Below are 11,703 nucleotides of genomic sequence, written 5' to 3' on the forward strand. Positions count from 1 at the left end.
CTGTGTGTAGCAAAGGGGAGGCAGGGGAAAGAAGGCGAAACGGCTTTGCGTAGAAAGGGGGGTTAAGGTGAAACTGATGACTGTAATGGTGAGAAATGCCCAGAGATCCCTGGTCTTAGGTAAGGATCTCGTTCTGCGGTCTCTTGTAGAGCAGAGATGTGAATTTAAAAAGCAAATGGAAAACAAGCCTGCTCATACTACTAGAGATACCTCAAGGCATTTATGAAGCTTTAGTCTTCCTGTTCCCTTCCCTGTGACTATTGTAACATGTTTTCTGGTTCTCCTTCTAGGTATAACTGCTGAGACTTTCTAAAATGCCTTTATGCTTCCGGAATTACGTCGCGTATGCCGTACCTGGAGTGCTGGCACTTCTCGGGTGCTGGTGGATTTATTCCCATAGAAAAAAGCATGGAACCTATCCAGATGAAGAAGCAGTAGCTGCTGAAGAGCAGCAGGAAGAAGTGACAGAGCAGGATTCCACACCAGGAACAGAACCATGTGTTCCTCAAAGACAGCTCTCCTTGCTGGAAGGGGAACACACAGAGAACAAAACCTCGACCTCCCTGCTGACAGCAGGGTTGACGATGCCCTCTGTCATGTGTCACCCTGATGAGAGGCTGGATCTCTCACCAGACTGGCCAGTAACAACGAATCAGCCCAGCACCCTTGAGAACGACAGTGAAAAACTAGAAGAAACGGGATCTCAAGACGAAAAGAGTGTCCCTGCTTGTGTTTCTCTACCCTGGGAGTCTGCCTGTTCGGAGCAGGCAGGGGAAGAAGACGTGTCCAGGTCAATTGCCAGTACTGTCCCTGTGTGTCAGGAGGAGGAGGACACACAGCCAAAAGGGGATGAATTGAGAAGAGAGAAGATTAGAGGAGTGGGTTTGTGCAAGGAAGACATTGAGAAAATTGAGCAAGTGACAATACAGATTGTTTCCGAGGTCATTTTGGCAGCAACTGAGGAAGTGCTGTGGGGTGCTGCAAGTGATGGGTCCACTGAGATCTGGCAGGCTGCTGCCAGTCGAGTTGAGACACCTCTGGAGATGGCAAGCATTGTTTCCTCTGATCAGATGCTTGCAGAGGAAGCTCCAGTAGGCAGTGAGAATGTTAGGAGTGATGGTGTGGTACCAACATCCCTGCAGGCAGAGGAACAGGGTCAGAATGTGAGACGTTCAAGCTGTTTAACACGTGGCTGTTCATCCAGCCCTGAAGAGGGAGACACAGAAGACTGTTGGCAGAAGAAGCCTGTCCGCAGTGAGGGAGTGCTGCCCGCTCCTGCAGGTGATGGGTCCACTCAGCTCTGCCAGGCTGCTGCTAGCCAAGCTGAGACACCTCTGGAGATGGCAAGTGCTGTTTCCAGTGATCAGACGCTTGCAGAGGAAGCTCCAGTAGCTGATACGAACACTGCTGGAAAGAATGATGCTGCGGTCCTGACATCCCCGCAGACAGAGGAACAGGATCAGGATGTTACACGTTCAAGCTGTTTAACACAAAGCCCCATTGAGGGAGCCACAACAGACTGTCAGATGAAGACCCCTGTGTGCAGTGAGTCCCAAGGAGGTGGTCGGACTCCTGTGGAAAACCACAAAGGTTCTCCAGAAAAGGCGCCTTTGGTTAGGGAGGGCTCTGTGTGCAGCACATCCACATGTGAAGGTGGGGCATGTGTGAAGGGCCCGCTGCAGAGCACAGTGCTGGCTGTTGCATCGGGCCAGCATTCAGAGTTACGTAGTTTATCTGCAACCCGAGACACAAGTGCTGGGCAGAGCTCCGGCCCAAGTGAGACTCAGCCTACTCTGAAGCTGCCTGAAGACAATGAAGTACCATACAGCAATGGAGTACTGCGAGAGGATGGTCCAGACCCATGTAATGAGTGTAGCAAGGCACCAGGAATAGATGGAGACTGCCCACAAGGTAAGCGATTTGAAAATGCTCTTACACACGCACGGTGAACAAGCATTTTATGTGCTGTAACCTTCCTGCTTCAGGACATGTGCAGATAAATCTTCATGTTTAATTTCCCCAGGAAATGACTATTTAGCCCTCAAGTGCTGGTGGGTCTGCATTTGCTCTCTGAATTCATCTCTCTGTAGGATCCAGTGTTAGCTGGCCTACAGGAGGAGCTATGGGGTGTGTATCAGCTCATGTTGGTCTCCTACCAGGTTACATGGCCAATCTGCTAAAACTGAAGTTGTTGCTGTAGTGCAGAAGGCTTCTGGTAGCTATATTGGTTCATGTGGCAAGGCTGGGGTTGTCCTCACCAAATCTGTGCTACAGACCTTCTGTGGGACTTTGTCTTCCAGGTTTCCCGCATCAAGTAGAAAAAGTACTGAGCCTGACTGGCGAGACACAGCTCCTTGAGCTTGATGCCAACGTCCACGGTCTACTTCCAGCAGCACCACTGACACTTCATTCCCTCCTTATGACTGCCTGGGTGAGTCCCAGCTTGCTGGCTATGCTGATGTCGGGGCGGAAGGCTGTTGCTGGTCACTGCCATTGTAGGATGCTGTATCCATGTGGCTGGCTCACAGGCGCCCTCAAACCCAGTGTGATTTTGTGTGGCTGGTTGTTATCCAGCTGATTTAGCTGTTAATAGATCAGGGTTATCTACCTGTTCTTCCACTACTGTTCCCATTGTGCCTGTAGTAACGGTGCACGTAACTGTTTCCTTGGATGTGAAGATAGGCTTTATTCTGGAGAAGTGAATTTATGCTGGGAAATGAAAGGCATTTTGGATGTATTCCAAGCACGGTAATGCTCGGAAGCTGCCCGGCACAGTGGCTCTCTAGCAGCCGGGGCAAAGGACTTTGAAAGTGAGGCCTCTGTGACAAATCTTGGACAATCCCTGTGAAGATTACCTTGATGTTTAAAACCTCCATGGGCAGGGAGTCCTGGCAAGTTGCACAGCGTTGATAGTGCAGCATGGCTTGACCCATCATTCCTGACTCTGCTCACTGATCTCTTGGGTAAATAAGTCTTGCAGCTGCTCTGTGCTGATAGTCTTTTTGGGAACAAGATGGGCCCCAGCCCAAGTCTGATTTCCTTGAGAACAGCATGCAGTTAACAATGGGTAGTCTTCTGCTCCTGCTCCAAAGCAGTCTTTAGAAGTGAAATACTACAGTGCCGTGGCTGTAAGCCTCAGGAGGTGCTGGTGGAACAGGGAGTTGCTGTGAATGAAGCTTCGAGTTGCAGTGAACACTAATGAGAGCTTCTTTCCTCCACGTGACAGCTCTTCCTCCCGGATGGAGTCACTGTGCCGGTGGTCGTGGCGCACCAAGTTGATGCAGGGCACATGTTCCTGCAGCAGCACACTCACCCCACTTTCTACGTGCTGAGGAGCCTTGAGCAGCAGATGTGCGTCTGCTACTCTCAACCTGAAATTCCAACCCTGCCAGCTCCAGTAGAAGGCAAGTAACTTGACTGTTCACTTAAGAAACTTCGAGGGTCATGTGAAATCCTGCTGCCCTGAGTTAGGCTTGGGAGGTTTCCCAGTGCATGAGGTGTGATAGTTCGTTGGTTATTCCATTGATTTGGGCTTTTTTTTAAGCTCTGTTCTTCCTCACCCCATTCATCCCTGAATACTTCTCCAGCCACATAGTTGCACATTGAAATTTGGAAGGAGGTAAGTCAGTCTTGGGTTATTTCTTATCTACCTGGCACCTGGTATATTTTTGCTGACAAAGTGTGGAGCTACTCCCGCATCTTCCTAGTGTCACTGCCTGTACATGGTCTAAAGTGGAGGGTGCATCACATGGAAAGGAGTTATTCGTCATAACTAATGCCTGAAGTGCTGATTTCTGGAAATCCGCTGAGCTTTCTTCTCTGTACCCTTATGTTCCGCAGTCGGTATTATCTGCGCAGCTCCAGGCCTGGATGGGGCATGGCTACGGGCTCAAGTTATCAGCTACTTTGAAGAGACCAGTGAAGTGGAACTCAGATATGTGGACTATGGAGGATATGCCAAAGTGAAGGCTGACACAGTCAGACCAATCAGGTCTCTAGCTCCTCTTCCATGGCCTGAGGCCATATCTGGCTCGAATCTTCTTCAGAGGCATCTGTATTGTTTGAATTCCTTCCGGGTTTTTCCACAGCTGAAGTGGGAATTGGTAGAAAGGTTTGCCTCAGCAGCAGGGGTGGGTTCCCTGGCAGCAGAGCAAGCTCTCACAAGGCTTTATTGAAGGGGAAGGAAGAGGAAATTGTGACTTCTGTCACTTCAGCATGGCAGCTGAGCAAAAGGATGCCTTTGGGAGGCCCCAAGGTGTAGTTAGTTGCTGAGCTAGGAATAAGATTGGGATTCTCTATGCTCCAGCCCCACTGTCTGGGAGAGCTGTATTGGATGAGGGTTTTCTTACACAAGCCCATTAAATACTTGCTTGTGCCCAGAGGTGGGAGGAAAGCAGTCAAGCCTCCATGGTGGAGGTGGCTTTTGCTTGGAGCCCAGTCCAACGTGGCGTGCTCATCAGACAATGGGTTGCTGCTGCTGCTTAGATTGCTGGGAGGTTGTTTTTGACTGTCATCAATGTTACACTAAATCCCTCTTACAGCAATTGATTAATCAATGTCACCTTAAAGAATACAGGAGTGACTTAAAGCCCTGTTCTTATTCTGATGGATTCTCTTTTCTTTAAGGTCTGACTTTTTATTGTTGCCTTTCCAAGGAGCAGAAGTTTTCCTGGACAATGTGGTGCCTCTTGCAGGTAATGGAGCTCCTGACAAGTACTATTGGTGGTCCCACTGCAGTGTCAGTGGGTGCCAGCGGTGGGCAAGCAACGATCGTGCCTGAACCTTCCCTCTCTTATTGCAAGCACAGCTCTGGTGTGACTAGAGCAAGGACTGGAAAAAATGAATTTTATTCTTCTAAATGTGCTAGCATGGCAGAACCTGTCAGACTCCAGGGGAAAGATGATAAATGTCCAGGCTTTTTCCGGCTTGGAGGAGAGAGTGAATTACTCTCCTAAAGAGCAAGTTGGCAGGGCTGGCAGTGTATTAAGTGAAGTAGCTGTAACCACTCTGCCACCCCAGTGGGGCAGCACTCTAGAATTGATGAAGACTGGGAGGCCTCCTATAATCCTAGGGTGAAATTGGTGAGCTCAGCTCCCTCCTTGAAATGCCTATACACCAATGCGTGCAGCATGGGAAATAAGCAGGAGGAGTTGGAGACCTGTGTTAAGTCAGGAGATTATGATCTGGTGGCAATTACAGAGACGTGGTGGGACAGCTCACATGACTGGAATATACTCATGGAGGGCTATGTCCTTTTCAGGAAAGACAGGCCAGCCAGGCGGGGTGGTGGGATTGCTCTTTATGTGTGAGAGCAGCTGCAATGTACTGAGTTCTGTCCAGGGACAGGGGACGAGCGAGTTGAGAGTCTGTGGGTGAGAATTAAGGGGCAGGCTGGCAGGGGCGATACTGTTGTGGGTGTCTGTTACAGGCCACCAGATCAGGGTGAGGAAGTTGACGAGGCCTTCTACAGGCAGCTGAGAGCGGCCTCACAGTCACAGGCCGTGGTCGTCGTGGGGGATTTTAATTTCCCTGATGTTTGCTGGAAGGACTACACAGCAACCCAGCCACAGTCCAGGAGGTTCCTCCAGTGTATGGATGATAACTTCCTCATGCAAATGGTGGATGAGCCAACCAGGAGAGGAGCGCTGCTGGATCTCATCCTCACTAACAAGGAGGGTCTGGTCGAAGCAGTAAAGGTTGAGGGCTGCCTTGGTTGCAGCGACCACGAGATGGTGGAATTCAGGATCTTGTGTGGTAGGACCAGTACAATAGCAAGTAGAATTGCAACCCTGGACTTTAGCAGGGCAAACTTTGGCCTTTTCAAGCAATTGCTAGGGGAAATCCCATGGGCAAGGCTGCTTGAAGGTAAAGGGGCCCAAGATAGTTGGTTGACATTCAAGAATTGCTTATTCCAAGCTCAAGAGCAGAGCATCCCGACACGTAGGAAGTCAAGGAAGAGGGCCAGGAGACCTGCGTGGCTAAATAAGGAACTGCTGGGTATGCTCAAGTGGAAGAGGAGAGTTTATAGGTCATGGAAGGAGGGGCTGGCCACTCAGGAGGAATATAACGCTGCTGCTAGAGGATGTAGGAAGGCAGCTAGGATGGCTAAGGCCTCCTTAGAATTAAATCTGGCAAGAGGGGTCAAGGACAGCAGAAAGAGCTTTTTCAAATACATGGCTGATAAAACTAACACCAGAGGCAAGGTTGGCCCACTGGTGAACGGGATGGGTGCCCTGGTGACAGAAGATACAGAGATGGCAGAGTTATTGAATGCCTTCTTTGTCTCAGTCTACTCTGCCGGAGGCAGTCCTGAAGAGCCCTGTACTCCTGAGACCTCAGATGAAGTCAGGTCACTGGAGCAGTTGGCCTTAGTCGACGAGGAATGGGTTAGGGACCAGTTGAGCAATCCGGACATCCATAAATCCATGGGTCCAGATGGGATGCACCCACGGGTGCTGAGGGAACTGGAGGAAGTCATTGCTAGACCACTCTCCATCATCTTTACCAGGTCTTGGGAAACGGGAGAGGTGCCTGAGGACTGGAGGAAAGCAAATGTCACTCCAGTCTTCAAAAAGGGCAAGAAGGAGGACCCGGGTAACTATAGACCGGTCAGCCTCACCTCCATCCCTGGGAAAGTGATGGAACACCTTATCCTTGATGCCATCTTAAGGCATGTCAAGGATAAGAGGGCTATGAGGGGCAGTCAACATGGCTTTACCAAGGGGAAGTCATGCTTGACCAACCTCATAGCCTTTTATGAGGAAATAACATTGTGGATGGATGATGGGAGAGCGGTGGACGTGGTCTACCTTGACTTCAGCAAAGCATTTGACACAGTCCCCCACAGCATCCTCATAGCTAAATTGAGGAAGTGTGGCCTGGATGATCAGGTAGTGAGGTGGACTGCAAACTGGCTGAAGGACAGAAGCCAGAGAGTTGTAGTCTATGGGGCGGAGTCTAGTTGGAGGCCTGTATCTAGTGGAGTGCCTCAAGGGTCAGTACTGGGACCAGTATTATTTAATATATTCATCAATGATTTAGATGAGGGAATTGAGTGTACTGTCAGCAAGTTTGCTGATGACACTAAGCTGGGAGGAGTGGCTGACACGCCAGAAGGCTGTGCTGCCATCCAGCGGGACCTGGACAGGCTGGAGAGTTGGGCAGGGAGAAACTTGATGAAATATAACAAGGGAAAGTGTAGAGTCCTGCATCTGGGCAGGAACAACCCCAGGTTCCAGTATAGGTTGGGGAACGACCTGTTAGAGAGTAGTGTAGGGGAGAGGGACCTGGGGGTCCTAGTGGATGGCAGGATGACCATGAGCCAACACTGTGCCTTTGTGGCCAAGAAGGCCAATGGCATCCTGGGGTGTATTAGAAGGGGGGTGGTCAGTAGGTCGAGAGAGGTCCTCCTTCCCCTCTACTCTGCCCTGTTGAGACCGCATCTGGAATATTGTGTCCAGTTCTGGGCCCCTCAGTTCAAGAAGGACAGGGACCTGCTGGAGAGAGTCCAGCACAGGGCAACTAAGATGATTAAGGGAGTGGAGCACCTCCCTTATGAGGAAAGGCTGAGGGAGCTGGGTCTCTATAGTTTGGAGAAGAGGAGACTGCGGGGGGACCTTATTAGTGTATATAAATATATAAAGGGGGAGTGTCATGAGGATGGAGCCAGGCTCTTCTCAGTGGCAAACAATGATAGGACAAGGGGTAATGGGTATAAACTGGAACACAAGAGGTTCCACTTAAACTTGAGAAGAAACTTCTTCTCAGTGAGGGTGACAGAACACTGGAACAGGCTGCCCAGGGAGGTTGTGGAGTCTCCTTCTCTGGAGACATTCAAAACCCGCCTGGACACATTCCTATGTAACCTTATCTAGGTGTTCCTGCTCTGGCAGGGGGATTGGACTAGATGATCTTTTGAGGTCCCTTCCAATCTCTAACATACTGTGATCCTGTGATACCTTCTGTCATAAAGTAGCTGTAAATGCGAACTTAGTTTTAATGTGTTAAACCAATATCTGATACTTTCCTACTAAGGTGACTGACGTGTATAGTTCTGTGTTCAAAATGCTACCGTTCAAGCCCTGGCAGAGTGTCATGGTGGTAGATATGCCTGATGCCTGGGGGCCTAAGAAGCTGCCTTGTACGGAAGGGGTTTCTGTGGGAGCTGGGGATCAGGCGGGTCAGTAGTGTCTTCAGGGTCAGTGAAGCCCTGAGGCCCTTGAGCTTAGTTTATTAAGGATCAAAATACTAATGACCGCTGAAAGGTACTGCAGATACGCACTTTTCTATCTTTAAAGCCTCCTAATTCATCAGCCACTTAAATTCCTATTAACTTAGCTAGTGGCTTTAGAAAGCACTTCATTCTTCCTTTCAGCAACCCAGCAGGCATAATGCTTGTGTGATCTCCAGCTTAATAGACTGGTTTCAGCAACAGTGGGTGAGGATTTGCTGGCCTAATGGATGTAGGAGGTCAGGCAAGGTGAGCTTAATAGTCCCTTCTGGCCTTTGAAGCCTGTGACTGTCATTTGTTTTCTCCTGCTCTTCCCCAAGATGAGGATCGCTTCTCCCCTGAAGCTGACGCAGCTGTTGGCGAGATGACCAGAGGCGCAGTCCTTGAGGCGCAGGTACGTGGAGCTGTTGGGAAAAGTCTTGTTGCTGATGGTACTACTGCTGTGACTCTGTGCACCCCCCATCCTGTGTGTGTGAAGACAGACAACAAAGCCAGAGCCTGGAAGTCTGGCTGCTGAGCAGGGTCTTGATGAGAACTTCCTGGTGTAGCATCAGTTCCCGCTCAGGGCTGTGTGGCTGGGGAGGGATGAGTATTCCCTCTTGTGAGTGATGTGGGCAGAAAGCCAGGGTATGGATTTGAGTGATGAAAGTGAACTTGCCCACAGGGTGTTCCAGCTGCTGCCTGGTGGCAGGAGCTGCATTTCCTCCAGCCTACACATAGGAAGGGGTGTCTGATAGGGAGCGAATGATGCTGGCATTGCATCCTTCACGGCTCACAGCAGAACTGCTGCCCACTCTGGTTTTTCTGTGTTTCCAGGTCACAAATTATGACAGTGCAACAGGACTGCCACTGATACAGCTGTGGAACCTGACGGGCAATGAGGTGCGTGCGTTGACGTACCTCTTTTGTTGGAATTGATGCCGATGCAGGCTTCCTGTTGTTGATTAGGAACTTGCTGATCGTTTTTTCTCTAGTGGTTTGTTCACCTTTCTACTTTTTGTTTTCTTTCTTTTCACCTCCCTTTAGGTGGTGTCCGTAAACAGAACTCTGGTGGAAAGAGGCCTTGCTCGGTGGATTGACTACTAGCAATGTCCTACCATTTCCCTAGAAACAGATACCTCATCTCGGTGAAAGGCAGGGTTATTAAAAGCCATAATGACAAATACTGTAGCTTTAAAGCAAAAAGTCGTCTCTGGCCTCTATTCAAAAGCTGAATGGGAAAAACCTGAAAACCTTAGGGCTCGTTCGAAGGTAGCAGATGCTCCTTAAGCTGTGATTGTTCCACATGTATAATAGCCGTGAACTTAGTGTCTGCTTTCCCTTCAAAGTTAGAATTATAGAATCATAGAATAGTTAGGGTTGGAAAGGACCTTAAGATCATCTAGTTCCAACCCCCCTGCCATGGGCAGGAACACTTCCCACTAAAGCATGCCGCCCAAGGCCTCATCCAGCCTGGCCTTGAACTCCGCCAAGGATGGACCATTCACAGCCTCCCTGGGCAACCCATTCCAGTGCCTCACCACCCTAACAGTAAAGAACTTCTTCCTTATATCCAGTCTAAACTTCCCCTGTTTAAGTTTGAACCCATTCCCCCTTGTCCTGTCGCTACAGTCCCTGACGCATAGTCCATCCCCAGCATCCTTGTAGGCCCCCTTCAGATACCGAAAGGCTGCTATGAGGTCTCCACGCAGCCTTCTCTTCTCCAGGCTGAACAGCCCCAACTTTCTCAGCCTGTCTTCATACGAGAGGTGCTCCACTCCCCTGATCATCCTCGTGGCCCTCCTCTGGACTTGTTCCAACAGTTCCATGTCCTTTTTATGTTGAGGACACCAGAACTGCACACAATACTCCAAGTGAGGTCTCAGGAGAGCGGAGTAGAGGGGCAGGATCACTTCCTTCGACCTGCTGGTCACGCAACTTTTGATGCAGCTCGGGATGCGGTTGGCTTTCTGGGCTGCGAGCGCACACTGAAGCTGGCTCATGTTCATTTTCTCATCGACCAACACCCCCAAGTCCTTCTGCGCAGGGCTGCTCTGAATCTCTTCTCTGCCCAACCTGTAGCTGTGCCTGGGATTGCTCCGACCCAGGTGTAGGACCCCTTGCGCTTGGCATGGTTAAACTTCATCAGGTTGGCATCAGCCCACCTCACAAGCGTTACATTGGTTGTCCTTTTTTAACAGGCTCTGCCTATGAAATTAATGAATGTGATTAAGGAATTTAATGTTCAGTGATGGATTTCTTGACTTGAAAATCGTGGCTTTCTCTCTTTCCCTTCAGGACTCGCCGATGCACAAGGCCCTCTTCTGGGTAGCCATGGCAGTGCTGCAGCTGGATGAAGTAAACCTGTACTCAGCAGGTACAGACCTGCTTGAGCAGAATCTGCACACCCTGGACAGCCTTCGAATATTCAACGGCAAGGTGAGCTGTTAGCGACCAGCTCTGACTGACACTGGGTTTGTGTGAGCAGTTACATCTGTTGATAACGGAAAAAAACACAACTCTTGTCCTCCTGGACACTGGGTAAGCAACTGAAATTGCAATTTGCATTAGGAATTGTTCCACTTGGGTACTACCAAGAGTAAAACTGCGATGTACGTAACTGCGTTCTGAACCGGCACAGAAATGTACAGGTGTGTTGTGTTCAAAGGTGTGTTTGGTATTTCAGTGTAAGCTCTTAAAATTACTCTGTCACTTGTCAAAAGAACACCTTGAGCTATCATGAGCAGCTCTTGGGTCTTCTTTTTCCTGGTCAGAGCCCGGAAGAGGTGTTCATGGAGATCAGGAGGCCCCTCGAGTGGCACTGCAAGCAGATGGACCATTTTGTTGGGTTGAATTTCAACTCCAACTTCAACTTTGCAGTAGTGGGACACCTCCTGAAGGGTAAGAACACATCTTGCATCTCCTGTTAGAGTTGTGCTTCCTTACCCTTCGTGTGAAGTGTCCTGAGAACATGCTGATGAACACAGTAATGCTTCGTAAATATGCATTGAACATTAAATACAGTATTCGGTTTTTAACCCCATTTCTTAGGGTACAGGCACCCTTCTGCTACCACTGTAGCAAGAACTGTGAGGGTTTTACACACACTACTAGCTCTGGTTAACAAGCACAGGAACTGTGACAAGTTTGAGGTGAACACCCAGAGCGTGGCTTACCTGGCAGGTAAAAGCAGACAAACCAGCGTTGTTCTCAGTTTGTGCTGACTGAAAATGAATGGATTCTTGTGGGAATTCTTACGGGTTTAGGTTGATAAAATTGTACCAGCGTGAAGGACACTTGTAACTGGGGGTGGACGAGGGGCTGGGCCAGGCTGGGGTGCATCAGAGACAGCGTTTGGGGGGCTGAAGGCTTTGCCCACAGGGCAGCGGCTGTGCAGCAATGGAAACGCTTCAGGGAGGCTGAAGGTTTCTTGATTTAAGCCTTGCAGTGTGTGCCTTACAGTGTGCCAGTTCCTAGTGATCTACAAACAGAAA

At 49.6% G+C, this 11,703-nt stretch overlaps 1 protein-coding gene across 1 annotated transcript; it reads left to right on the forward strand.

Moving 5' to 3' along the window:
• Positions 1 to 314: 314 nt before the first annotated feature.
• Positions 315 to 9,316, forward strand: LOC308232937 (uncharacterized protein; the record flags this gene model as incomplete). Its single annotated transcript, XM_080639286.1, has 8 exons — positions 315 to 1,911; positions 2,301 to 2,431; positions 3,227 to 3,404; positions 3,841 to 3,991; positions 4,627 to 4,694; positions 8,551 to 8,624; positions 9,047 to 9,112; positions 9,257 to 9,316. The coding sequence occupies 8 exons, from the start codon at positions 315 to 317 to the stop codon at positions 9,314 to 9,316; spliced, it is 2,325 nt and encodes a 774-aa protein (XP_080495412.1).
• Positions 9,317 to 11,703: the final 2,387 nt, after the last annotated feature.

This window comes from Psittacula echo (assembly GCF_963264785.1).
Source record: "Psittacula echo genome assembly, chromosome: 1".
NCBI lineage: Eukaryota > Metazoa > Chordata > Aves > Psittaciformes > Psittacidae > Psittacula > Psittacula echo.